Source organism: Myripristis murdjan, chromosome 12 (genome assembly GCF_902150065.1).
Source record: "Myripristis murdjan chromosome 12, fMyrMur1.1, whole genome shotgun sequence".
NCBI lineage: Eukaryota > Metazoa > Chordata > Actinopteri > Holocentriformes > Holocentridae > Myripristis > Myripristis murdjan.
In genome coordinates this window covers 25734912-25762233 of record NC_043991.1, presented here as the reverse complement: position 1 = coordinate 25762233, position 27322 = coordinate 25734912, and the positions used below count along the sequence as shown (strand labels likewise).

Here is a 27322-nt window from a genome sequence, read left to right as displayed (position 1 = left end):
TCTGACCCCCAGGGGTCAAGGCTTAAGCTTCACTATATCCCGTTTTCAAAATACTCCAGATGAGACATCCCCTTGTGATCATTGGCCTCCACAGTAACTCTTTAAATTCTCAGCATCATATGTGTCAGTGTGTTCAGACCCAAACTCCAAAGTAACCAGGGAACAACAGCATTAGCTCAGAGGTGGATAGTCAGTTGTTTCTAGACTGGAGGGTTGATGGTGTAAATGTCACTTTGTCTCATTTGCAAATTACATATGAGTTCCTATTATTTATCCAATATTTGTCTGAACTTTGAAGCACAGTACTTGATTTCATACATCATAGAATTACATCTAAATGGTGTATTTTTTCATTTCTCTAAGAATTTGTGTTACCTTAATATATACATCCTCAAAAGGTTTTTGTTAATATTTCATTGAAAATCTTAAGATGTCTCAGGATGTCAACAGATATACAATAACTGTCTTGATAAAGGGACATATCTAAGTTGCTTATCTGTTTTGTGACTACACCCATAATAACAGCAAAGGGCAGGCTCATTTTTTTAGGTGATTTCAGTATCCTCTAAATATCATTGATATGCTGTTTTCCTTTTAAGCCTTTTTCCTTTTTCTCATGTTTCATTTTCTCATCTAATTATTTCACACCCAAATGTAAAATGTACTGTAATGATTAAGAGAAAGCAACTTTGTTCCTCTGTATTTTGTATGGTGTGTGAGCTAGATGAACTCTCCAAAGCCCAGGACCCAGATCACAGACGAGGCTAAAAAGCATACACCTTAAAAAATTCCATCCAGGGTGAAGAAATGGCCATGCATATAAGTACAGCTATGGACACCATAAATAGTTTGTAATGATTTGTTTTGTTCTCTTCTCTTCAGTCTGAATTGTCACTGGTTTAGCCATGTCTGTCTTTTCTAAGAATGCAGGCTACATCCTTGGATCCACTGATTAACAGCTACATTGCATGAGTGCAGCAGCCAAATGTGATCAAAAATAGTGACAACAAATTACTTTTACATGCTACGTCTATTTTATATGGTGGCATCCACTCATTTATTCAGGAGAGCACAATGCTGTCTGACAAACTAAAATGGCTTTGAGCATCTGCAATGAGGTGCTCTGTTTATCAGGTGCCAAACTACATCATGCTACTTTCAAGCCATGACCACCAGAGGGCGACAGATACCAGCTATTATGATGGTATGGTAGTTGAGTCTTTCATATCACTGTAAGAGATGCCACACCAATTTCAAATAACAGATTTTATCAGTCAAAACACATGACAAATAGTAAAGAGTATGGAAACAGTTAAATAAAAGTTTAACAGTAGAATTTATTGAATCAAAATGATTTTTACAAAGAACTTTGAATCAGGAAATACTTTTTGCAAACTACAACTTTGCATGAACAACAATTTTGAATTACATCTTTTCTTAAAACATCTTTATCTCTGGATTAGTTTATAAAACGTGACATACAGACACCTTATACTACACTCCACACAAAGTGCAGGTGATGTCATTTAACACACAGAAGAAGTTTTCCATTTCTTTCACAAGCACAAAGTGCCGTCCAAGACACTTTAACAGGAAATCTCATGAATACATTGTTTTTCTTAAGAAAAACAAAAATTATGCTGGCAACATTGTAAACTGTGGCAAAGGTAACATGTGAAATTTCTACAAAAGGGCCTCAGTGTAATACTAGTAGGCTGAACAAGGTAACCATAATGACTGAATTGAACCATAATGACTGAATTGGGATAAAACACATAAAGAAGAAACACTTTGCTCATCCTTGGGTCATAAATCATCAAATCAATTACTCTACACCAGTCCATGATACACCAAAACAGGCTCAGGCTGATTTAGGTAAATTCTTCAGCTCCATTTCCAATGTGATGTCCAACTGATAAGGGGCAGTGAATATCTATTATGTTTAAAAAAAAAAAAAAAAAAAAAAAAAAGGGAAAAAAATCTGATTGTGTTATCTGGTCCCAAATCTCCAACATAAATAACTCAAGCCCTGTTACCCTCTGTGCTATTCCTCTCTTTTCAGGTCAGCTGAGAGAGCAAGGGGTAGAAAGCTACGCTGTGACACTTTGGGAATGCCATAAAAAAATATTTGACCATCCGTCTTTTAATACAGACTCAGTGATAAGACTTTGTGAAATGTAGTTCAGTAACAAACCTGCTTCAATGTTAAAATCTAACCAATTAATACTGAAACTTTAACGATAATCTATAAACACTGAACCAAAAAAATCTCTGTACAAACATAAAGGAGACAATGCACCCCCAAATTAAAATTTGTGAACTCCCGAAAAAATGAAAATAAAAATAAATCCAGTGAATATAGCAACACAAGACACAAATAAATAGCCAGTGTACAAATCTAGGAGCCTCTTTCCAATATATACTCCTTTGAAACAGTTTCTAATCTCTCCATACACAACAAAACAAAAAAAAAATTAAAATTAAAAAAGCATAAATATAAAAGCATCTTCTTTATATTCCGTGTCAAAAGCACATAAATAAATACAAAATTACTAAAACTGTTTTTATCGTTAGTATAAAAATCAATAATAAAAAAGGGAGAATATTCAGTCTTCAGTCAGGTTTGCCACTCTCTTGCTTTGTTAAGTTTTTATATTTCTTTTTCCATTTAATAGTTCTTTCCATTTCGATTACAAGTCTCTATTTGAACTGGTCTGGGATGAGATTCATCTGAGAATGGATACTTGTGGGAGGGCTGGAGATGCCCTCTGACCAATCAGACATGTTGGAATGTGGAGATGAACTGGACCATTGGTCAGGGGAGCCAGGGGAGGGAGTTAGAAAAGGGTGGTCAGGCACCTGTAGCTGGTGATTTGGTGTGTTGTCCATCGGGCCAGAATAGCTGTGCTGGGAAGGAGGAGTGAGGAACTGTGTGCCGAGGATTTGGGTCTCCTGGGGCATGATAGTGTGGATAGGCATGGAGCGGCCTGAGCCGTTGTTTTGCTGCATGTCGGAGCCACTGAGCTCAACACTGGGGAAACCCTGCCCGGCTGTAGTGGAGTTGGAGGTCTGGTGTTGGAGCTGCCGGGCGTGAGCCTGCTGCATCATGTGTGGGGACGGGCCAAGGTGGCTGGTCTGCAGACCCTGGTATCCCATGATCTGTGACAAGGTGGCAGTACTGACTCCGTGGAGAGGACCCATCAGGTTGTGGGATATGGGAGGGCCCTGACTGAAGCTACCCTGTTGTCCTACACCTGGGAGCACTCTAGAGACCCAGTCACATTGGCCTCCTCTGGCTCCACCTATGGAGGCTGCACCTTGACCACTGGGGCTGGACACAGGTAGGTGCGAGAGACGGGGTGGGTTAGGGTCAAAAGACATGCAGCCCAAATCCTTACCCATGCTAATTTGACCCATAAGTGAATCTCCGCTGCCTTGCAGGTGATTGAGAGACATGGGTGGTGACTGCTGGAAGGGTGACGTCATGGGAGATGAAGCCACATCAGACAGGTAGCCATGGGGCGACTCCAGAGAGTCAACTGGGGAAAGGACAGCTGAGGTGTCCAGCAGATTGCCCTTCCCATCCAGTGACTTTTTCTTCTTCACTCTGATTTCTTTGCCACCGTCCTTCCCTCCTTTCCCGCCAGAGCTGAGTTTGCGAACCTTCTTGACGGAAAGCGCCGGCTTGAGGCTGCCAACGTAGCCATTGGGGGAGCACAGCGGTGGGGAGAGACTGGCAGCGCTTAGGGGGGCACTGTGGAGCCCAGGACTCCTAACCAAGTTGTACTCGTCCAGAAGGCGGACAATGTCATGGTGCATGCGCTCCTGGGCTATGTCTCTGGGCAGCTGGTCTAGATGGTCGGTGATCTCACGGTTGGCAAAGTGCTCCAACAGAACCTTGGCTGTCTCGAAGCTGCCTTCACGAGCTGCAAGGAACAGCGGCGTCTCCTCCTAAAGAAAATTCACAAACAATGCAATGAATACACTGAATATGCAGATTTAAATCTAAGAGTGCAAATAATGGTAAAACGTCTCAATCACACTGACGACAATTTCACGCACCTTGTTGTTTTGCATGTCTTTATTGGCACCATTCTTCAGCAACACCACAGCAGCCTCCACATTGTTTACAGCTGCTGCCCAGTGAAGAGCGGATTTACCTGCAGAGAGACAGAAAAAGAGGGTGAGCAGGCCAGGTACACTGATGTTACAATCCAGCACACGGCTGAGGTTGAGTAAATTCATTGTAAATAGACATTGTTAGGTGGGAAAAAGGTAGCTACCAGAGTCATCAATGGCATTAGCGTCAGCATGGCAGTTGATCAGCTCCTCCACCATGCCTTCAACGGCCAATCGGGCAGCCAGAATCAATGGTGTGGTCCCATCATGCATGCGGGCGTCCAGATCTGTCGCACGGTTCCTGATCAAAATCTGCAATAAAGACACACATGTTGAATAAACTTGCTCAGTATCCATGTCCATCACAAAACAGTAATCTCCAAGTCAATTTTTGAGATACTGGACAAACTTCATGAATTCGCAAACCTGGAAGACGCCCTGTGCATCAGCAGCCACGGCAGCATGAAGCGGGGTGCGGCCCATGTTGTCCTGCACGTTGGCATCGGCGCTGGACTCTAGGAGGCGTTTGGCAGCATCGGAGCGGGCATACCGGGCGGCCAGGTGGAGAGCAGTCTCACCTGTGCGGTCAGTCTGGTTGTGCAGGTTGGCTCCCTGGTAAATAAAGTCAGAGATGATCTCTGCTGAGGGATCCTCCTCCTCCTCACTGTTACCTGTCTCCAGTCCTCCACCACTACAGGAGGCAATCATCAGGGGAGTGAAACCATCTGAAAGGAGGAGGGAGACAAATATATTTTAGGGCCACTGTGAAGTTCTAGTCATTTTTCCATAACTGAATTTTTCTACCATAAATTAAGTAATAGGAAAAGATCCAATAGTTGTACACACCAGGTCCTCTGACATTGACATCCATACAGTCGTTCTCTATCTCTCCCTGAGGAGGGGTAGGGGCGATGGAGGGGATGCGTAGGTCTGCTGCATCGAGGTGCTGCTGTGTCCATTTTCTGTGGTCAGTATGGTCACCAAAGTCCAACATAGCCTGCTCTTCAAACTGAAAAAAATAAAAAGCACTAGTCAGCAAATCAATCATCTCCATATCAGCACAGGTGAAAACTGCTGGTTACAGTAAAACATGGGATATTTATAAAATTTATACCCGAAAGCGTCTGGAGTCTGGATCTTCATCACCCCATTCATTTTGATTGTCATCCATAAGATTGATGTCAGAGTTTTTCATAGGCCTGGTTAAAAATAGGAGGTAAAGGTTAAATGAGTCACATGACATCAAATACAAATGTTGGATAACACGATCAAATACAGTGTTGGACAAAATGATTCACTGTTCATTTATATTAATCAATTAAGGCTCTGGAAAACATTCCTGTAATGCCTTGAAATGGCATGCACACATGACTTTAAAGTGCAAAGCCTTCGGTGGATTTATATTCCATCTTAGATTAAGCCTGCAGCTACAGGTCTGCTTACTTCAGTCCAACAGAATCCTCTCCAACAGGCTCTCTGCGTTTCTTTTTGCTGGGCTCAGACACTTTGAATCCCTCTGGAAACCAGAGCTGGCCGTGCTCGCGGCGACGCTTACGGGACACCAGGACACCAAGGCAGATGAAGCCCAGAGCAGCCAAGCCCAGGAAGACCACATACATGGGATAGAGCTCGGAACTGGTGGGAGTAGGTCTAACACCTGAAAAAAGAAACAATGTCAAAGCGTGTCACTTGGTGCGTTTCACCTGTGAATCAGGTTGTAGTTCTGTGGTGGTGGACCAGTTATAGTGTAGGAGGTAGAATACAGAAAGGCATGGGCTAGAGCCGGGCCACTTACTGGTGACAGCTTCAATATAGGGAACATTCAGATTCCCACTGGAGGCCAGCGCTCCGAGGAATGCGGCGACATCCGTGGCACTCTGGAAACATTCAGTGGACTGCTGGTAACACTGACGGTTGTCAATCTCCAGGTACACCACAGACCTTCAAGCAGAAATGGATGGAAATGTTAACATGCAAAACTCCAAACAACATCTAAAGATGGATGGATGGATGGATGACTAAAAGGATGGATAGCGTATGAGAGGTGTTACCTACCCTTTAACCTGCATGTGATCCAGCTCTCTGCGTCTCCGTGGGCTGACCATGGCAGAGACACCGTCCTTCACTTGAGTCAACACATTCGCCGGCATTGCAGCCCACTCAGGCCAGCCTTCTGTGGAACGCTTCACATTGTGCTTGGCCAGTTCTTGTTCACTGCCATAGTAAGGGAAGATCATTGGTTCGCCTTTGGCATCGCGCCGAAACACCACGTTGGTGTGGAGAACACTGCTGAGTTCTCTGAGGAAGGCCGAGGAGCCGTTTTTAAGCTGCTCTGGAGGAATGTGGACCACCAGAACAAGGTGCCCGTCTGCGAGCTTCTCGGGCATGTTGTTGGCACAGTCCAGGCCGTCCCACTCACACTCTGCATTATTGCAGCCCTGGTCACAATGTCCATCAGCGTAGTGATCTTTACAGTACTGGTCATACAGAGGACTGGGGAAGAAAGCAAGGAAACATGGTTGATATTTTGACTGATGTATGAGTGAAAATATGGATCACAAATTTTCTCTATGATGTCATCTCTGTAAAAGCAATGACAAATCCATAATAACAACACAAATAAGATACACAACTCTATTCTGCTCCATTGTATCTTATGAGAAGACACTCACTTGCATTGTCCCTCCTGTCCCTGGCAGTCAAAGCCATCATAGAGACACCCAGGACTGTTGCACTGCTCGTCACACTTCCCATCATTGAAGTACCGCCAACACTGCAAAGCTGCAGAGCAGTTTTGCCACGGGTCGTCAAAATTGAGTGAGCAGTCTCCTCCGTCCCAACCGCAGGCGTGATTGTTGCACAGCGAGTCACAGATGTGGTTTCCCGCCCACTCGTCACACTGAGGAATCTCACAGCTCACCTCCACTTCCGGAGGCGGGGTGATGTCACGGCCAATCCCTCCAGGAAAGGAGTAGTCCAGGATGTGGCAGAGTGGCCCATTGAAATTGCTGGGGCAGCTGCAATGGAAGAAAGGGGCATCTGGGGTGGTCTGGCAAGTGCCACCATTGTAGCAAGGGTTGGAGATGCAGGGGCTGTCGGTGGGGGTCTGGCACTCAGGACCAGTGAAGGCTGGAGGGCACAGGCAGCGTGAACTGAGGTGACCTGAGACACATGTGCCCCCATTTCTACAATTTAGATTGCCGCAGGAGCGAGAATCATACTCGCAAGAGGAGCCGGTGAAGCCCTAGGTGGACAGAAAGTACAGACAGCGGTTATGGTCAGTTTATTATAGAATTTTTCCTAAAACAAACAATCATTTCTCATGCTATTCCAAACTGGAATAATTTGCCATCCTACTTCTGTTAATCGAATAACAAATCATTATTTGAAAACGATCCAAAGATGTATTGCGTGCACAGATGGTGGCCTTTGTAGTTGTTAGAAGTATGTTATAATGTTTTAATAATGTTGGTTTTGTGTTATATATTACACTACAGATGTGTTTGCTGATATCATTTTTGCTGTTTTCAAGAGTTTTTTTAAATGACATAATGGGTAAATATCTGATGCTACTCTTTTAGAGCATATTTTAATTATTAATAATAATACAATTCATAAAATTCATAAAATTCATTGAAGATTTACTTTGAAAAATAAGAAGTAGGCTATGCAATCAGCTAGTGTTCTTGGCTAATAGGGATCCTTCTCATTAACAATATAAATGAGGACAATGGATAGTAGTAAGTGCATGGTTTGCATCCACAGTTAATACTCTTAATACTCACTGGTGGGCATTTGCAGATGAAACCATGGGGTGTATTACTAGCAACAGCACATGTTCCTCCATTCTTGCAGGGTCTACCTTTGCATCCATCAAACACTTTGTCGCATCGCTGACCTGGAGAAGAATGACAAAACAGTATTGTATGTATCAGGCACACCTATGAACATGTAGGTGTTGTATGCAGGGATATATCTGTCTTTTGATGTTTCCACAACATGCATGTCAGTACCTGTGTATCCGGTGCGGCACTCGCAGCGGTAGCTGTTGGTGAGCTGAATGCAGTTGTATGACCCCCTGGGATCACATGGGTCCGACAGACACTCATTGACATCCCCTTCACAGCGCTCCCCCACATAGCCCGGCGGGCACACACAGTGGTAGCCTCCAATCCGGTCCACGCACTTGCCGTTGTTGAAGCACTTGGGCTCGTTGGTCAGTGGGTCGTTGGAAGGGTTGCAGTCATCCAGGTTGATCTCACAGTGGACACCTAACGGGGACAAAAGGGTTGACAGTTGGAAAATGCACATATGCCAATTTTGTGTGTGTTGGCTTTGGGTGGGGCACTGTTTACACAGCCACATACCTTGTGTTCCTCTGGGACAGGAGCATTTGTACGTGTTGATGAGGTCAATGCAGGTACCTCCATTCTGGCAGGGCTGAGACTGACATTCATTGATCTCTTTGGAGCAGTTAACGCCGTGGTAGCCAGGGAGACACTGACAGAGGGAACAAGAACATCAGTATTAGGTGGGGCAATATTTTTTCCTAAGTAGTCAACCAGAGATACAGAACAACAGATATAGAACAATATTTATACATATCTGCTGAAAGATTTTAACATGACTTAGGCCATTCGAGAGTTCAAGAGTTAGATCCCCCACCTCACAGCTGTAGCCTCCCAGATAGTCAGTACAAGTGGCTCCATTCTGGCAGGGATTGGGCGAGCACTCATCCACTTGCTCCTGGCAGTAACTCCCAGTGTAACCAGCCTGGCAGCGGCAATAATGTGTGTTTCCTGCGTCCAGACACTGGCCTGAGTTCCTGCACAGTTGGGCCACTTCAACACCTGAGATCAAGAACACGTTACACATTAGATCAATGCGACAGTGAAAACAGGACACACAGTCTGACTCATTTTTTCAACTAATTTAAGCATTGTCACACAATGTCAAATAACTTTCGGCTGTGTATCGCACCTTGCTGTTTGGCGGCCACCTCACAAGACACGCTGGGTATGTCACAGTAGAGGCCTGTCCATCCAGTCTGACACTGGCAGGTGTAGGAGGCTCCCTGCTGCCAGCAGGAGCCGCCATTTTTACATGGGGATGAATCACACCAGCGGACAAGATTCTGCCAGGGAAACAAAGAGGGTACGTTTCTTATTGAACTGTACATATGAGGCCATACAGATAACATTCACACTTTTTAATTACGCAATTTAATGTCACTGAAGATGAAATCTGCCCTGTCCCTTTCACATACCTGGCAATTGACTCCTGTGTAGCCATGAGGGCAGGTGCACTTGTAGGTCCCGTAGCTATCGAGGCAAGTGCCACCATTGATACATGGTTTGGAGTCACACTCGTTGATGTCATGTTGGCAGTAGCTACCGGTGAAACCAGGTAAACACAGGCAGGTGAAGGCGTTGATGCCATCCACACAAGTGCCACCATTGAAGCAAGAGCTGAAGAAACACAAGGTGACAATACAGACAAAAGACTGAATATTAATCCACTAATGGCATGCTTAGGCGTCGATTATTCAGGTAAACAAAAGTAAAAACAAATGCGCTAGTCAAAACACATGGTCATGTTTATGCAGGTTATTGTGGCATGCATAATTTAAAGTGGCAGCTAATATCCATCTTGCTGGGTTTCATCTCATGTCAACAGTTTTTCTGACGTGGTGAAGTACCTCTCAGTGCAGTCGTTGGTGTTGATCTCACAGTTGATGCCGCTGAAGCCAGGTGGGCAGGAGCAGGTGTAGCTGTTGACACAGTCCGTGCAGTTGGCCCCATTCTTACAGGGGTTACTCTCACACTCGTTGATGTCCTGCTCGCACCTTCCCCCGCGAAAACCTGGCAGGCAGGTGCACACGAAGTTGTTGATGCCATCCCTGCACAGTCCACCGTTACTGCAGGGATCTGAAAAGAAGAGAGAGAGCACATGAGATTAGACAAAGTTGAAGGGCAATGCTGACCAGATGAGAACTCATGAAGATCTCCCCCTTACTTGGTTTGCAGTCATCAATGTCTGTCTCACACTTCTGGCCCGTGTAGCCTGGCTGGCACTTGCACTGGTAGCTGCCCACGGTGTTATGGCAGGTGGCACCATTGCGGCATGGGTTCTTCACGCATTCGTTGATATCTATCTCACAGGTTTGACCTTGAAGGAAAGTGGAAAAACAAGGAAAAGATGATCAGATTATTAGATTTATGTGTTAAATAAATTAGATAGATAAATAGACGTGTTCCATAGCCAGATAGATACCTTGCCATCCTTGGGGGCAGATGCAGGAGAAGCTCTGATAGTCTTCAGACTCCTTACAAACTCCACCGTTTTTACAGGGCCTGGGGCTGCAGGGGGCCAGCAGGGTTTCACAGTTTTCACCTGGAGGTCGAAACAGAGCAGGCAAACAATGTCAGCTTGCGACACGGTAATTTCACTTTTGTTTCAGCTTTCACTGCACTTATTGTACAATCACTCAAAACACGCTTATAAAAGTGTGACTCAGCACTATCCATTCTTATTTCCCCGTCAACCCAATCCCGTCTAAAAGATTCCATTTTGAAAGGTGACATCAAGTTTTTTTAAAGCCCAGCTTCCATTCCACTTCCTTATCCGTTTCCACGACAACCTGGCCAATCAGGAAGTGCCTTCCTGTTTCCTGCTATTGTGTGATTACAGACAGGAAACAGGACACGGCTGAGCAGGGAATAGAGCTAGGAGCAGACTCCAGTTCCCAGCCTTATATTAGCCACGGCCGCATGTTATTCCAAAACACACACGCTGTTATCCCTGCAGAGCAGACAGGCGGATCTTTCCACAAAGAGATGACAAAAAAACACACGTTTGCGGCCATTAGGTGGTCTGTGATTTCTAAAATAACATAAAATGTATTTTTCCTTTTGGAAGGTTGTGCCTTTACATCGTTTAGACCCGGTGAAAACACACGTATTAACAGATGGTTACAAGTAAAGATATGAAAAAAGGAATAATTTTCTATACAGCAGGACAGTCAAGCAGCTAGATATCATACCAGTGTAGGGCAGTAAACAGTTGCACTTGTATCCAGCCACATCATCAATGCAGGTGCCTTGGTTGAGGCAGGGGTTGGATGCACACTCGTTAATGTTAGTTTGGCAGTTAGGTCCTACAGTGTCGGGATAGAAAACACACTTGAGTTAGATACGGGCTGACGGAAGCCACACTGAATGGTGATGAGATGAGAAACAGGGAAAAGGGAAATGTGGAATGCAGGGAGTGACACAAGCAAACATCAGGAGGGTGGGGATATGACTGACCACTGAAGCCGGCTCTGCAGGTACAGTGGTATCCGCTGGTCATGTCCTTGCAGGTTCCTCCGTTCATACATGGGTTGGACTCACACTCGTTGTTATTGATGTCACAGTTTGGGCCACTCCAGCCAGAGTCGCAGAAACATTTGTAGCTTCAACACAAATTAAAGCATACTGGTCAGTGGTGCATTTGTTTGCTTATTTTGCTTAATTTATTCGCTATCCATCCCATTTCCGGGAGCTCGTCTGTGCCTTCTAAATGAATCTGTGCTCACCCATTGATGAGATCGTGGCATCGACCGTGGATGCACGGGTTGCTGCCACACTCGTCCACCTGCGACAAGCAGGTGGCGTCATTGTAGCCCTCTGGGCAAAGACAGGTGAAGCTGTTGATGCCGTCGATGCAGGTACCCCCATTGTGACAGGGGTTGATGGCACACTCGTCAATGTTGATGTTGCACATTGCTCCTGAAAGACGACATGATCCACCGTCAGAACAGTTTGGTATCCATCTGCTGAACATGCCTCTCTGGACTTCTGAGATATCCCCTTTGGATAAGCGTATGCTGTGATGATTATCCACCGTTGTAAATACCCTGCAGCTGGACACTTTGTTCGGTGGTGCTTTTGCTCCGACATATTTATAAGCAGCTAGCTGAGGTGCTGTGGGGGACTTTTGGACAATAGACAGAGCCGACACTAAAGAGTCCCCTAACAGGCAGAGGCCTCGGCTGCCTGCCCCTGGAGGCTGTATGCCCTCTCCTCCATTGATTGAATATGGGCCAGGTGAATAGGCAGAAGGAGCGTTTCAGCTGGATCCGGGGGGAGGTGCTGCTGCGAGAAGGGGGAGGGGGCTACTGCATCCTCCACACACACACACACACACACACACACCACCCCCATTCCAGGGAGAACTAACCTCACCCAGGCCTGTTTAGAGGGACAGAAGGCCAAACCCCATTTCACACACGGCCGAGTAACAATTAACCCCCCTCTGATCCCCCCCATTCACCTCCCTCCTCTGCTACTCTTCATCAATCAGAAAGGGGAGGGCCCAACTGCCTACTCTGCAATTACAATAGTCCTCTGTCCCCCTGTGTCTGAGTCCTGCCGTGCCCTCTACACACACCCCGTCAGCACAAAAAGATGGAGAAGAGGAAGAGGAGGAGGGATACACAGCAGCCTACACACACACACACACACACTTGTTACTCCCTGCCCCCTCCTTAGTATAATCACACACGCTCTCACAGCCACCGCCAGTCAGAACCGGCTCTACTGGGCCATGAAAGGGGATCCTCATGGGAATAGGCAGATAGGACTGGTAAGCTGGCAATGTTTTGGTTCAAACAGTATTATCTCTAATTTTATATTTTGTTATGTTGCAGGTGGATGTGTGTCAGCGAAGTAACCGAAAAGATACTTTAAGAAATTTGAGTTTTGCCATGCACTGACGAACAAATAAACACCAGATATGTTTAAAGCTCAGGCTCCTTCCCTTTTAAAATATCCCCTTACACACTCTTTCAAGACTCAGCGTCATAGAGTCTTTTCAAATGGCAAACACAGTTAGTGCCTGTGTTTTTGTATGTGTGTAATTGTGTGTGTGTGTGTGTGTGTATGTATCAGGTTTGGGACTCACACAGGCACTCCCACACAGGCAATCTGACACCTTTGTTCTGCAGGACTGGACCCGCCGGCCACCTGTCCTACCTGCCCCTCCCCGTGCTCAGGGGACCGTCCCCTGCACCTGTAAACCCCACCCAGCGCTCACCTGTGTAGCCTGGCTCGCATGCACACTCGTAGCCGTTGATTTTGTCGATGCACTTCCCATAGTCGCAGGGCTTGCTCTTGCAGTCGTCAAGGTTTACCTCGCAGTTGAAACCTGCGAGTTGGGAACAGAAGTAAGTAAAAAAAAACACGAGGGAAACCCGGCTATTTTACACTGGAATGATGACAAAGAGTCGGACGGCGCGGTTGAGGTTTGAACATTTCGGACCTGCGGTGCCTTTGGGACAGGCACAGATATACGTGTTCTCTCTGTCCTGACAAGTGCCTCCGTTCTTGCAGGGCTGGCTCAGACACTCGTTGATGTTGGTCTCACACAGGCGGCCGGTGTAACCAGGGCGGCAGTAGCATGTGAAGGAGGCTAGGCCATCCTTACAGGTGCCGTAGTGGCAGGGGTCAGAGTAACACTCGTTGATGTCAGTCTCACAGTGTTGCCCTGTGTAACCTGCAAAGGGAGAGAGAGCAACCACTTATGAGAACAATGACAATGTCCTATCAGCACTGTGAGAGGAGCAATGAGTGTTACCAACCATTGAAAAAAAACAATAAACTGTATCAATGACATTAGTAAAAATGAATAAATCAGTTAAAACAGTGATTTGGTGTACCTTCCGCGCATTCACAGGTGTACTTGTTAGGACCATCGGTGCATTTGGCTCCATTCTTGCAGGGCGTGCTGGCACATTCATCAATGTCCACTTGACACAGACTCCCTGAAAAACCTGAGGATAAATCGGGAAGGCAAATTATTATTTTTTTTTTGTTTTTAAGTTCCTGTTTGGCAAAGTCAAGTGACCATGCATGCACCAATGACTAGACAAAAATTAATCCCAATGGTTTGCAATTTCCAGGAAAATAATCAAGCTCATCATGCGCTCTACATGTATGGCTACAGTGCGCATAATAACACAATGTGGGAAAGAAAAACTCATTTGCATCTCAAGTGAGCCTGGGGGACACTGAAGGTCATAACGCACTATTTTGTCACCCTTCCTCCATCCCCCCCCCATCCTAAGCTCTTCCCATGCAGTGCAACTTTTCTTTCAAGCCACAACACAATTGCCTCCGCCTCGCCACCCCGTGCCCCAATCCCTGCCCCCATTTTTTTGGCGCTAAGCTCTTACACAAACTGTCATGCCCGCCAAATATGCTAATGTTTTCTGCAAGTCCATTATGACTGCCTTTCTCCAAATCATGAGAGAGGGCTACAGTGCCACTACTGAAACTAGAAAATCATTAACATTCAATCAGTGAACAATACGCTATACTCACTGGCGGATGAGTTAATGTTTCACTCTCTTATGCTCTGCTCTCCCGCTTTTAGACCCCTGAGCATTCGACCCAAAAGGATCAAAGAACTCCTCAATGAATGAATGAATGAATATAGAACTTTCTTCATTCCATCATATTTTCCGTACCCTCTAGTTTTCTTACCTTTCGGACACTCGCAGTGGAAGGAGTTAACCTTGTCGATGCACTTGCCATTGTTAAAGCACGGCATGCTGGCACACTCATCTATGTTGATGTGGCAGAACACACCCTCATATCCTGAAATGCCATAGACACAGAAGGATAAAACGGGGATTAGTCAATGCAGTTTCCTTTTCCTTTCTTTGCCACTGTCCAGTCTGTAGCAGCACATTATAAGAGTATGAATCAAATAAAGGGTTACAAAACTGTTTAGTGTGTTCTTGTCAAGAGAGAGACAATAAAAACTTTGTGGAAAAAAAGTCTGGACGGCGTCTGGCTGGGTGACACAGAAACTGGTTATGCTCAAAGTCATTCCACCTATATCCTACGCTCTCCGTTCAATGGTCTCACCTGGCATACAGATGCAGTGGAACCCTCCAATCTGATCCAGGCAGGTGGCGTCATTGTGGCAGGGATTAGACATGCACTCATTGACATCCATCTCGCAGCGAGGGCCCTCATAACCTTGGAGACACTTACACTGGAAGGAGCCTTTGGTGTTCAGGCAGCGACCGCCGTGTTCGCAAGGGTTGGCACCTAAAAACATAAAAATGCAAGGTGGGTCATATATCTTTGCCAGTGTGTGTGTGTGCACATACTGCGGAGCATCAAACACTCTGCACACTGCAAAAACGCAAAATCTTACCCAGATTATTTGTCTGATTTCAAGTCAAAAATGTCTTATTTCTAGTGAAAATATCTCACTACACTTAAAATAAGACATGATCACCTCAGAAGTAAATTGCTTTTAGACAATTTTCACTTGTTTCCCACTTGTTTCCCAGAATTTCCCTGGTTGGGATCAATAAAGTATATCTATCTATCTTTAAAGTGAATACAAGTGAAAATTTGCTTGTTTCATTGGCAAAATTTGCCAGTGGAAAAGGTGAAAATTCACTTGAAATAAGTGAAAATTAGCTAGAAACAAGAAACAAATTTTGCCAATGAAACAAGCAAATTTTCACTTGTTTCAAGCAAATTTTCACTTGAAACAAGAGGCAATTGTCTAAAAACAAGTTACTAATGAGGTGATCATGTCTTATTTTAAGTGTAATGAGATATTTTGACTAGGAATAAGACATTTTTGACTTGAAATAAGACAAATAATCTTGGTAAGATTTTGAGTTTTTGCAGTGCATGGAGAAAGTCGGTTGCGTCTTTATTACTTACCCAGCGAGCACTCATCAATATCAAGGTTGCAGGCTGACCCCGTGTAACCTGGGGGACAAGTGCAGATAGCCTTGCCGTTGACCGGGTTGGTGTCACAGTTGGAGCCCTTCTGACACGGGTTGCTGATGCAGGCGTCGTCGAGGTGGCACAGCAAACCTGAACACGCCGCAGGAGAAACATTTTGTCAAAATCAGCGACGTCATTAAGCGTGTGGTGTTATACAGGGTGACCCAAAAAAAAACGGGAATTTTTGAAGTGCGTATTGGCAGACATGAGCAAGTGGCAGCACAATTTTTAAAAAATGAAAATTCCATCATTGTTTCTTAAATGGCATGTTTTCAGGTTTCAATTACTATGAATAACATATTTGTCTTCCATCACTCTTGGTTTTATTGGATTGTTAAAAAGTTCCCGTTTTTTCGGGTCACCCTGTAGCTGGAGGGGTCACAGGTCGTCGCACCTGTGCGCCCGTGTGGGCACTCGCAGAAGAAGGAGGCCACGCGGTCGTGGCAGGTGGCGCCGTGGTAACAAGCGGCACTGGCGCAGTCGTCGATGTTCTCGCTGCAGTCATCCCCCGTCCACCCGTTGACGCAGACGCAGTGATAGCTGCCGTGGGTGTCATGGCACGTCCCTCCATTCTGACACGCATTGGGCATCAGCTCGCACTCATCCACATTCTCTGTGCAGTACTGGCCTGAACGGGAGAGAGAAAAAGAGGTGTGGAAATTCAGTAAGAGTTTTCTTTTTAAGTCATATTTTATTTTGCTTGTAAAATAAATCGAATCAAACGAAGCAATATTCAGGTCACCTGTGTAATGAGGCGGGCACTGGCAATTGTAGGTGTTCACGCCATCCACACAGACGCCTCCGTTCTTACAATTGTGGCCCAGACAGTCATCGATGTTATGCTCACAGTTCTGACCGGTGAAGCCTGATGAACAGGGACGGGAGAAGACAAGTCGTCAAACAAAGGGGGAAAAAAGACAAAGAAAATGTATCTGACAACATTTTATTTTGGGCTAATAATTACATCCGCCTTTCCTTTTGTTATCTCTATGTGCTCGAGTGAGAGATAAGCTCCGTGTATTCCCGTGGCAGCTTGTTTGAATGCCCTGTAAGTGACGGTTCTGTATCCTTTCTCCACATCAAAGGATTGAGCGAGTGGTTTACAGCCATCGCCGTCTGATTAACTATCAACCCGCGGCTCCGCAGGTGTCCATGCGGCGTCGCCACCCATCCGCATTCCAGCGTGGACACCCACGAGAGTCGCGCGGCACCGGTTAAACGTTAACATGCAACACAATATCCCTCATTCGTCTGCATATCCAAACAACCGCCTCTTAACTGTTCATAAGCACACAATCGGTCTATAAAGCAGCTGAAAGGAAGAAATAATGACCAAACCATTGCTCCCTGCAGAAACAATGTGGCGAGCAGCTGTATTAATAGAAAAGTGATTCATGCGATGCGGTTTGGCCTGAGTGGGGAAAGAAGATCTCAGCAGCTGCACAGCCCAACACTAACAGCACTAACCACAATTACTCAAAATTAACCAGAGTCTTACACAACGCCGCAACGGCTTTGGCTGCCATTACACTGAAGATGCCAAACGGGCAAGTCATATTTGGCGAGAACACGAGAGGAGATGTTTGTGTGTGTGTATCCGCACGAATAGGTTCAGGTGTGTGTTTCCGCATCTGTGTGTCTACGTGTGCGTGTGTGTATGCCTGAAAGCAGGGGGGCTCACTGGTAAATTATCAGAAGGAAATGTCTGTGTGACTGCATCCTGCCAGTGGAGGCTGGCAGCGAGAGAGAGAGGGGGGGGGCAACCACAGGATACTCTCTCCACTCAATCAGATCGTACTACAATAACACGCTGGTTATTAGGTCACCATAACAAAACTAAAGTGTATGTGTTGTTAAGACACCAGGCCACAAGTCTGTCCATACGCCAACAGGAAAAGTCAATATTTTTTGCCGTGCCCTGTTATTGTCTCATGTGTAAATATGATATTAAATGTTTTGTCACCTGGCAGGCAGCTGCAGTCGTAGGTGGTGTCTCCCTTCTGGACACAGGTGCCCCCGTTCTGGCAGGGTGACGGGCTGCATGGCATGTAGGGGGTCTCACAGTGCTGGCCCGTGTACTCCTGAGGACAGCGGCAGTGGTACGAGCCCACCTCGTTCACGCACACGCCACCGTTGCGGCAGGGGGACGGGGTCTGGGCGCACTCGTTGACGTCCTGCTTGCACGTCTGGCCGTGGAAGGTGGGAGGGCAGGTGCAGATGTAGTGCGAATCAAAGGCCGAGCACTGGCCGCCGTTGGCGCATGGATTGGAGGCGCACGGGTTGGCGAGCTGGCAGGTTTTACCTGTCAAACGGGACAGCGGCTTAGAAACACAATCACACACTTTCTCAGGATGGAATGGTCCAAAACGACTGAAATGAGATTTTGGGACACGTCGGCTGCATACCTGACCATCCAGGTGGGCAGCGGCAGCGGTAGGCCGTGAGGCTGATGAGGTCGCATGTCCCTCCGTTGCGGCAGGGGGAGCTCATGCAGGCGTGGTTCGTGGGCGTCAGGCACAGCCGGTCAGAGAAGCCAAGGCGGCACGCGCAGTGGAAATCAAACGTGTTGCCATGGGAGACGGCGCGGCATTCGCCACCGTTGCGGCAGGGCGAAGGACTGCAGGGACTCGGGTACTGACACCGGCTGCCCACATAGTCACTGGGGCACCTGAGGACAGAGTGGATCAGGAGGCGTGCCGATTAAAATTCAGATGTATTAATTCAACATATTTTACCCGGCTCCATTTTTAATCACTGGAACAATCATTTTTAAAAAATGAGGGGAAGCGGGGAGGGGAAAAGGGGAGGAGGGAGCTGGATGTTTCCCGCCCAGCAGAGTCCCGCCGCAACGGGCCAGGAGTGGCCTGTTGTTCTAGCGTGTCTCTCTGGATTAGACGCCGTCAGATTTTTGAAAACACACTCCGCCGGGACAACAGAAGCCACAAAAAAAAGTCGGGCCGCAACAGCCCGTTCCCAGCTACCTTTAACCCCCAGGCTGTCCGCCCTCATACCAAATGACCGTCGAGATCAAGGGGACCACGGCGGCCGTGGCTGTCCTGGCATGAAGCGTTTGCATTCAGGCCCTAAGCCCCCGGGTACTCCCCTCACATCCAGACTGACACCAAGGACACACACTACTACAGCCACCTAGTTTAAACTGCTGACTGCTTACAAGGATGGAAACATTGAGTAGGATAAGTGTATTTTTTCCCCTAGCTTTGATGGGGGATTTTTTTTTTACATTTTGGGCGGTTAATTTGCCTTTTTGGTTATGGTTAGGGTTAGGCCGGAGAGAGTGAATGTAAGTCAATAAAACCCCCACTTAGGATATCATGAGGATCACCAAACCCCCCTTTCCACCAATGGCTGTGTTATAACTGTGACTTGCCGCAAACACAAATCGGCAGGATCTCATTGGCATTGATTTCCAAACTGTCGAGAGGTCAGAGGTCAGCCGATGTGCATCTGACGTGGCTCTCCGCTTCTACGGAACTGCAAAGTCCTATCAGTGTCACGTGTAGGAGCATTTAAAGTCAGCAAATAGGCGTGTGTTTATGTTTGAATCGCTGCCTGTGTGTGTGTGTGTGTGTGTGTGTGTGTGTGTGTGTGCCGAGCGTGTGCGTGTTTATGTGTGTAAGAGGGGGCATCTGTTGGCCTTCTAGAATCTCCACAGGGAGCAGGTGCGCATGTTAATGAAGGCAGCTGTTGGACAGGGCTCCTCCCCCCCCTCCTCTCGCTCTCGCTCCCTCGCTCCCTCCCTCCACCTCCTTCCTCCTCCCTCTGTCCCCTTAGTCAGATGGGGGTGCTGACAAGACAACCTCTCCTCCGGGGACATAAAGAACCCATGTGAAGTCAGCTGTTGCAACTTCTGTCTCTCCGTCGCACCAAATCCTTCCACCCAATTCCCCCGTCTTCCATACCTGTTCCTTCTTTCACTACCCCTTTTTCTCGCTCAACAGTCCCTGGCTTTGCACCGTGCGTCTCTGCTCGACTTCTAGCCACACTCTCCCTGTTTTTCCTCATTTCTCCTGTGTGTGCTTTTTACAGCTCCCCACTGTTTGCTTTTTGCAGCGCTCTCCTCATGTCACATGGCCCTGCTGAAAACTCCCCGGTTGACTCAAAGTTAGGTGAGACCATCCAGTGAGTTTTCGACAGTCCCGTGGCCCCCCACCCGCCCCCCCACGGGGAGCCCAGACAGTTGCAATTGGCAGAAGACCGTCAGAGCACTCTGGGTGGCTTTGAAGTCCGCCTGCTTCCCGTGTTGCTGAAGCATTTACTTGAACCGAAGCACTAAAGGAAGTCGCCATTTCAGTATGAACTACTTACTCAGCATTGTGATGTAGAGTGAAACGGAGATGCTATGTATGGTGGTTTTGTGTGCGTGTGCGTCAAGAGTCACCCCTCGCTAACTAACTGTAATAGATCCCCTTTGTCCCGGAGTCAGTCCGGTCTGGGACAAAGATCCACCCACACGCTGAAAGGCTCTACAACACACCCTGGCAACAGGTCTCTCCCGGCGATGTAATGTCCCCTCAGGCCAGAGCAGATGCTTCCCCGACCTCTGACCCCAAACACTTTTGTGACTGTGGAGCGGCCTCCTTGCCTTCTACCCCCTTGCTCCTCCGTCCCTGCTGGGCCCGATCTGCCATCTGCCACTCTGGGGGTGACTTTAGCCTCCAACACAAAACCAGGCCCACTCTCACTGTGCAATGGAAATGCCACCGCTGTGGGAAATGCTATGTAAATGGATGAGGGAGGGCAGGTGGGGGTACAGTGTCTGTGTTTGTGTATGTGTCTTATACTCTTGGCTTTTATTTATGAAAATGCTTCAAGATCACCGTGTTTTCTTTCTCCCCTGCAACCTCCGACTCCCATCTCTTTCTCCTCAAGCCCCTGCCCATATCTGCCTTTTCCTCATTATTAGTTTTGTCTAGTTAGTTGATGTTCCCCTCAAGCTGGCCAATCATTATCCAGGCTCTGACCCCCGGGGTCCACATCTGTTAGTGAGACCACGATGTGAACAGAACGGTTCTGCTAGAGGACAATGAGAACTGCACTGAAACGTTCTCAACTCCCACCATAATGTTACAGGGCTGCACTTTATCACTGCATGATCTGAGTGTAAAATGGCTGTGTGAGAACCACAGAATGTAGTTAAGGAGATGTGAAATAGTAATACATACAGCAAAATAGTTTAAAATTTGCAAAATTACAAAATATCATGGATTGGGGTGTGAAAAAAGTAATCAAATGTAATTTTCAAATTTGTGTTGGCTCACTGAGCTAAAACCTTGCAAAACAAGTGCACCTTAAAAGCTTGATCAAGCCTGCACTATACATTACTTCACACTGCACTTCTAACCCTTGAAAGCCACCTCCTTCAAAACACTTCCTATGCAGTGTGAGAACGAGGGTACATCATAGAGTAAACACAGGAAGTGGTGATGTTCACAATTCACTATTTAGTCAGCGATGAAAAAAGCAATGTGAGCGAAAGCTGATAGAGAGATCGCGCTGATGCTAATTAAGCTGGCCCTCCAGCGTCTGACATTTTAGGGAGTGAAGTGAGAAGCATTCTGAGGGTCACTCGCTCAGGTCACACTCACCAAACATACTTTGGTGAGTGTGAGACACGGCTTATGTTTCTGGATTGTTTCAGTGGTGGATGCAGCCTTGTGTACTCCAGACACCATGAAGACCCTCTCTCTCTCTGCAAAGACCAAAACATCTGCTCTGATTTCCATCGACAACACCTATGACACTCTACCTGTTGCTCAGCATACAACAATGTCCTGGAGTTAAATCTCACCTACTTTGGTTTCATGTCATCACTGTCCCTGTCTGATCTCTCCCCTCTCACTACTGCATCACTATCCAGTGAAGTAGATGTCCCCAAAAATTATGTGGGAACATTGCGGACAATGAGGAGTACACACACACACTCTTGCCCCATGTGCTGTAGAGCAAATGCTGCTGCCAGAAGACTTGGTGTGTCTACATTTGACAGCCTACACTGGTGCATGTGAACTTTCAGCACCCACTAGAGCTAAATGGTCTCATATCTCCGTGCTCTGACCAGCACATCTTTGATCCCTGGGTTTTGAGGATGTCCAGACACACAGGATCAGTGACCGCAACCCCAGTCTCGATGTTCTGCTCCGAGCTTCTCTCTACTCCCGACGGATCCAGAGTAAAATATGCCGTCATCCGAGGCAGAGAAGATTGGACCCGGCTCCCAGCCCCCCCCCCTCCGCCGACCCCATTCAATGTTGTATCAGAGGGCGCCTGGCATCTGGGGAATGGGCCCAACCAGGGGGAGTGGCAGTCTTGGAGCTTAAACCCCAATAAAAGCCCAACACCAGCAAGCACACTTGACCCAGTCGTGCACTTGTATGCCGCTGATACGCCTAAAGCCCATGAGGAGCTGAGCCTTAACAGAGTCCTGCCTGGTAATCCTATAGGAGGACAAATGAAGAGCAGCATTCCTTGAGGGAGGGTGGAACATCTCCTCGGTGGTGGCGGGCTTACTTGAGAGCCTTTGGTCAGGAATTTTATCATCAATAAGCAACACCAGACCCCCCCCCCCCCCCCCCCCCCCCCCGCAAAGTCTGGAAGGCCTGATCGCACACACAAGATGGCCATCTAAATGCGACCGTGGCAGACTTTCTATCGGTTTTCTGTCTCGTGTCTATTTCTGTAAACGGTGAGACATCCAGCGAGACAGTTGAGATGTTTTCGGGGGGGTTTATTATTAACAGCGAGCTCAGACCAAAACAGTGTCTATTTCAGCAAAGAGTCATGCACAGGCAGAGTCGCATGGGTCAATAGGTGGAAGGGCAACAACCTCTCGACCTCCCTAAACCCTCATTACTGTTTGGCAAATGGAATCTAAATTTAACTCCCATGCAGCGACGTCCCAGTGTACTTTTTAAACAGCCTACAGAACGAGCAGACTTGTGCTTCATGGGAAACAGGAAGCCCCAGACCTTCAGATAACCTCTCACTTCACGGAATCACGACTGAGGGCTTCCCCATTAAACCGGATTGCTAATGTTTTCATGCGTCTGGTGCCATCGCCAAAGTGAAACTGTGATGTAGTAAGACACAGCACCTTTGTGTGTGTACACTGTGGAGGAGCAAAAGAAACCACTATGATTTTCCCTAGACTGACCCACTTTACATGTTGTGAAATTGATGTGATCTCACAAAATGAACCAGTGCCTAGATTAAGACCTGCATGAAAGGCTGTAAAATTCAAATGGAAATGCTCCATGCGACACAACGACGATGTCAGTTCAACCAAACAAGCACGAAAGTCCCGACTTCAGGACAGACCTCAGCAAAAATCTAATTTGAATTCACAGAGATAAACACATTGTGATGAGCCACTTCCTGTTTTGTGTGTGATCAATGTCAAAAGGATTCAAATCAAAAGAGGGTATTTTTAGAAATGGGACAGAAAACATGTGATGACATTTTCTAACAGCTAGTCCTGTTTTCTCAGGTTTCGGGAGATTGAGCATCCAAACTGCTCAACAGTGAACCCATCCGTAAAAAAATGATTACCATAGTCATCAAACCTAGCATATCCTTGCTCTGAACACTAACATGTGATTTCACTCACTCGTGGGAACTGTGCCTGAATCGTCTAGCTGAGAGGCTTTAAATCGACAAAATCACTCTAATCTGTTACCGTACACTCCCACACTGCAACGTAAACCAAAACGTACCAAATGACTGGGTTTTTTTTTTTTTTTTCCTTCCAAGAGACTGACTCACTCATAACGCCAAAACTATGCACATCAGACAGGTTTTTAAATCACACACCTTCTACTTACCATCATATTTCCATAACTGCACATCATAACATCACCCTAATCTGAATGTGGGTCACTGTTGTCACGCAAGACAAGTTCAAAACGTGTCCCGTTTTTAACAGGTGTGCAAAGGGTCACTGTCCCCACGTGGGGTTGACACCCATGTAACCCACATTTTTTTTGCATTTGCCAGTGAATACCGCATAGACTAAAAAAGGGAAAAAAAATCCGCACACAACTGAGCATTATGGAGGCCCTCGCAGCATGGACGCTACACTCTGACCCCTGAGCACTGACGCAGAGGCTCCTACTGCCCCCTGTGACTGATGGCTGCTTGGCTTGGTGAAGTTGAATGATTAATGAAAGGAAAAGCAGGGAGGGAAAGAGAGAGGGTGGGTGGGTGGAGTGATGCTCCCATCCTGTCTGTTTTTAATTGGACCGAGCAGAGATGGAGACCACAATAACAGCTTTGTGGAGGGAGGGGAGGCAGTGGAGGGAGTTTTTTGTGTGTGAAAGTGTGCTCACACGTGTGTGTGTGTGTGTGTGTATGCGCGCGTGTGTGTGTGTGTGCGCGCGTGTGTGCGGTGGGGGGTTAGGTACTGTGAATTGTGGCCCTGGGCGAGTAGCGTGGGTCCCTCAATAGTAGCCCCCTCTCCCCAAAGACCAAGGAAGCGCCTGCCATGATCAGATGCCCTCAGGGAAGGCCAGGCCACCCCTGAGCTTCTTTACAAGGATGTAAATGACACCGCAACTGCAAATCATATCACACATAATCTGATTTAAAAAAAAAAAAAAAAAAAATTATCTCCTCCAGACTGTCTGATGATAGGGTGACGTGGTAGGAAGTGAAATCTACACATTTCCACACTCTTCACCCCCACCCGGCTTTTGTCTTCCTACACAATCATATTCAAAATGAAATTGCTGTGAACATAGAGTTACACAAAGTCACCTGGAGGGAATATGCAAGCATAAATTCTCACTCCCATACTATTAGCATCAGTCCGTGACCAACACAAAAAGTCTGCAATCTACCCCTCTATCTGCTCCCACGTCTGCCTTCAAATTTCTGCACTTTATTCCAATTAATCTCACTCTCTCAACAACCAATCCAATTACATTTCACAGCCATCTGGCTTTCTAATGGAGATCACAAGGGGGTGGTGGTGGAGTGGGGGGGTGCATCCATTCAGAAAGAAGGAGACAAGCCTTTTGGAGGGGGGTATTAGGGGTGGATGGGGGTGGTGGTGGGGGGGTGGGGGCTATGGCAGCGGTTTGGTGTATGTTGTGGTGTTTGGGGTGGCTGTGGCATTATGGGAAGCCCCACTCAGATTAGTCACACAGCATTACTCTGACTACAGGACAATGGCTGACGGGCGGCGGGCGAGCCCCAGCTGTCGCCCATGAAAGAGCAGAAAAACAAGATTTAGGACTGGACGCGTCCTCTCACTTTGCTGGTGAAGGGGTCTTGCATTCATTAACAGCCCCACAGATGGGAGGGGGAGGCTTTTGTCCAGCCACCCCTCTCTCACCTCTCCACCACACTGGAATTGGACCCTTTTTTTATTTCTTCTCTTCTTAACTCCTTTCTTTAGGGGAATGTGTGCAGGCACACAGGACCCTGTAGCTCCTGAAGGGGCACAAGAGCACAGCAGCCCAGAGGAAACTCAAGGGCCTCTGGTTGCTGGGCACAGGGACCTCTCAAAGGCTGGAATGAAAGGGAGATAGGTGGCCCCACTCCTTTCTACCCGAGAGCACTCTAAAGTGCCGTTACTACACTGCATCACCAAAACTGCACAAACGCCAAAATGTCTCATCAAACAGCGTACGCCCAACAAAGTCACATGTACACTGAAATGTTACAATGTTCTGTTAAAGTCTGCAACACTGTCTGATTTTTACTTACTTGCATTCTCCATTTCCATTGGAGGTGGCTTCACACCTCCCTCCATTCAGACAGGATTCAGTTGGCAGAGAGCATCTTAGACCTGTGCAGAGTTAAAAAAAAAAAAAAAAAAAAATCGTCAAAACACTTTTAATTGTCCCAACCTTTGACTCATAAAGCATACACTGGTGTGGAGTCATGGCAGGCAGGCACCTAACTGTTGCTTTGGATCAGGCTATGCACAGTGAAAAATGACAGGAGCAGAGGTGGAGAAAATCGTGGGAAATGGTTTCCATGATCCGATTGCAAATATCTTTATTCACAGGAACTGAACATTTTAATGCACACACACACACGCGCTCGTACGGCCTAATCTTTAATTGATTTGACAGTCAGGGGCTTAGGCCGGTGTCCGTGGGGGATAGCGGAGAGCTTGCTGGACACCGGTGAGGCCAGAGCGCGTGGTGCGTGGCTTTGGACAGCACGCTTTGCGGGGAAAGGCGCAGCAGCTGCGGGGCTCAGATGCCGAACAAAAGAAATCAGAGTCCAGCACGAGCCATAAAACACTCCTCTGTGGTATTGTTTACCGGCAGACGGGAATAACAGCACCTCCACCACCCCCACCCGGCACTCACACTCTCCCACACATGCAGACAAAAGCTGCCCTCCCCTCGCTTCCCCCCCGCGCCCCCCGGGCACAACACACGCACCGACTTACCCCATTATCCCCCCCCAATATTTAAAACATGGTCTCACACTTGCGTAGCGACAAGAACCAACAAGGGGCTAACAGTCCAAAGCAATTTGGTGAAATGCAAAATTGTAAAATGTGATCAAAACTAGTGGCGCTTGTGTTTCCTGTTGAAGTTAAAACAAACAAACAAACAAACAAAAAAAACCACCAAATTAATTGTTGTGTTGGCGCACTAAGTTACATCAACTGCTGCATCGAAGCTACAACACAGAGCAAAGACTCGTCTTCAAAATGCGGCCATAACAGGTTGTTATCTTCCGCAGGGTAACTTTCACAAGCGCACCAAGTGGAAGCCGCTGCAGCGTCTGTTCCAGCATTTGGCTGCTGCACTTGTAGTGACTTAATTCCCATGAATCAGGCAAGGCTGCTTAAAGGATCAATCAGTGAAAGTTTCAAGCGTGTGAATAAAATACCATTGTCTATGTCCCAGCTCAGTGTTTGATTATTTTTTTCAATCATTTAAATTATCGATAAATTAAGACAGTCAATACCGCTTCAATATTCAGGCATTATTTCCCCTCATGAAGTAATCTTATGTTTATATGAGACAAATCGCATTTAAGTGCAATCCACAGTCGTGCAAAGCAGCCTTACAAGTGTAAGAAATTCACTAAAAAAAGACGTATCGGTCACTTTACCTTGTGAGATGACGATGGCTGGAATCAGAAATGTTAGTTTCACAAAGAAACGATACATTCCTCCTCTTCAACTTCACAAATGTCGTACACTCCCACGGAGGGTTCGCATAGATCCACAGTTTGGTATCCTCCAGACGCTGGCTTAAAATAAAATTATCCCCCGGCATGCAAGAAAATCCAACAAGGAGGCTCGTTTTCCGAGAGGACTCAGCTCATGGATGTTAACGCGGTGCCTTCTGAGTTCTCAATGAAAACTAGAGGCGACTCTGCATGTTCCTCCCACTCCTCCTCCTCCTCCCCCTCCCCCTCCTCAA

General features: G+C 46.8%; 1 protein-coding gene across 1 annotated transcript; it reads right to left on the bottom strand.

Moving 5' to 3' along the window:
• Positions 1–1317: 1317 nt before the first annotated feature.
• Positions 1318–27211, bottom strand: notch1a (notch receptor 1a). Its single transcript, XM_030065413.1, has 34 exons — positions 27009–27211; positions 25638–25719; positions 18320–18582; positions 17878–18216; positions 16657–16779; positions 16309–16542; positions 15849–16004; positions 15030–15215; positions 14643–14756; positions 13817–13930; positions 13420–13653; positions 13195–13305; positions 11696–11888; positions 11427–11572; positions 11162–11275; positions 10393–10512; positions 10135–10287; positions 9818–10046; positions 9386–9587; positions 9100–9253; positions 8785–8969; positions 8487–8619; positions 8133–8390; positions 7905–8017; positions 6792–7363; positions 6175–6612; positions 5915–6060; positions 5563–5776; positions 5234–5318; positions 4966–5128; positions 4546–4844; positions 4284–4431; positions 4063–4160; positions 1318–3951 (listed from the first exon to the last, which is right to left on the bottom strand). Exons 1-34 carry the CDS (start codon positions 27064–27066, stop codon positions 2701–2703), a joined length of 7428 nt encoding a protein of 2475 aa, XP_029921273.1. The 5' UTR covers positions 27067–27211; the 3' UTR covers positions 1318–2700.
• Between the last annotated feature and the right edge of the window lie 111 nt (positions 27212–27322).

What these genes read in the sequence shown, in the direction of transcription:
- notch1a (XM_030065413.1), bottom strand. Translation starts at nt 27,066, where the DNA reads ATGTATCGTTTCTTTGTGAAACTAACATTTCTGATTCCAGCCATCGTC. An exon ending in GTGCCGCACCGGATACACAG is followed by an intron (nt 8,018 to 8,132) that starts GTACTGACATGC and finishes ATTCTTCTCCAG; the next exon opens with GTCAGCGATGCGACAAAGTG. An exon ending in GAGGATTCTGTTGGACTGAA is followed by an intron (nt 5,319 to 5,562) that starts GTAAGCAGACCT and finishes ATTTTTAACCAG; the next exon opens with GCCTATGAAAAACTCTGACA.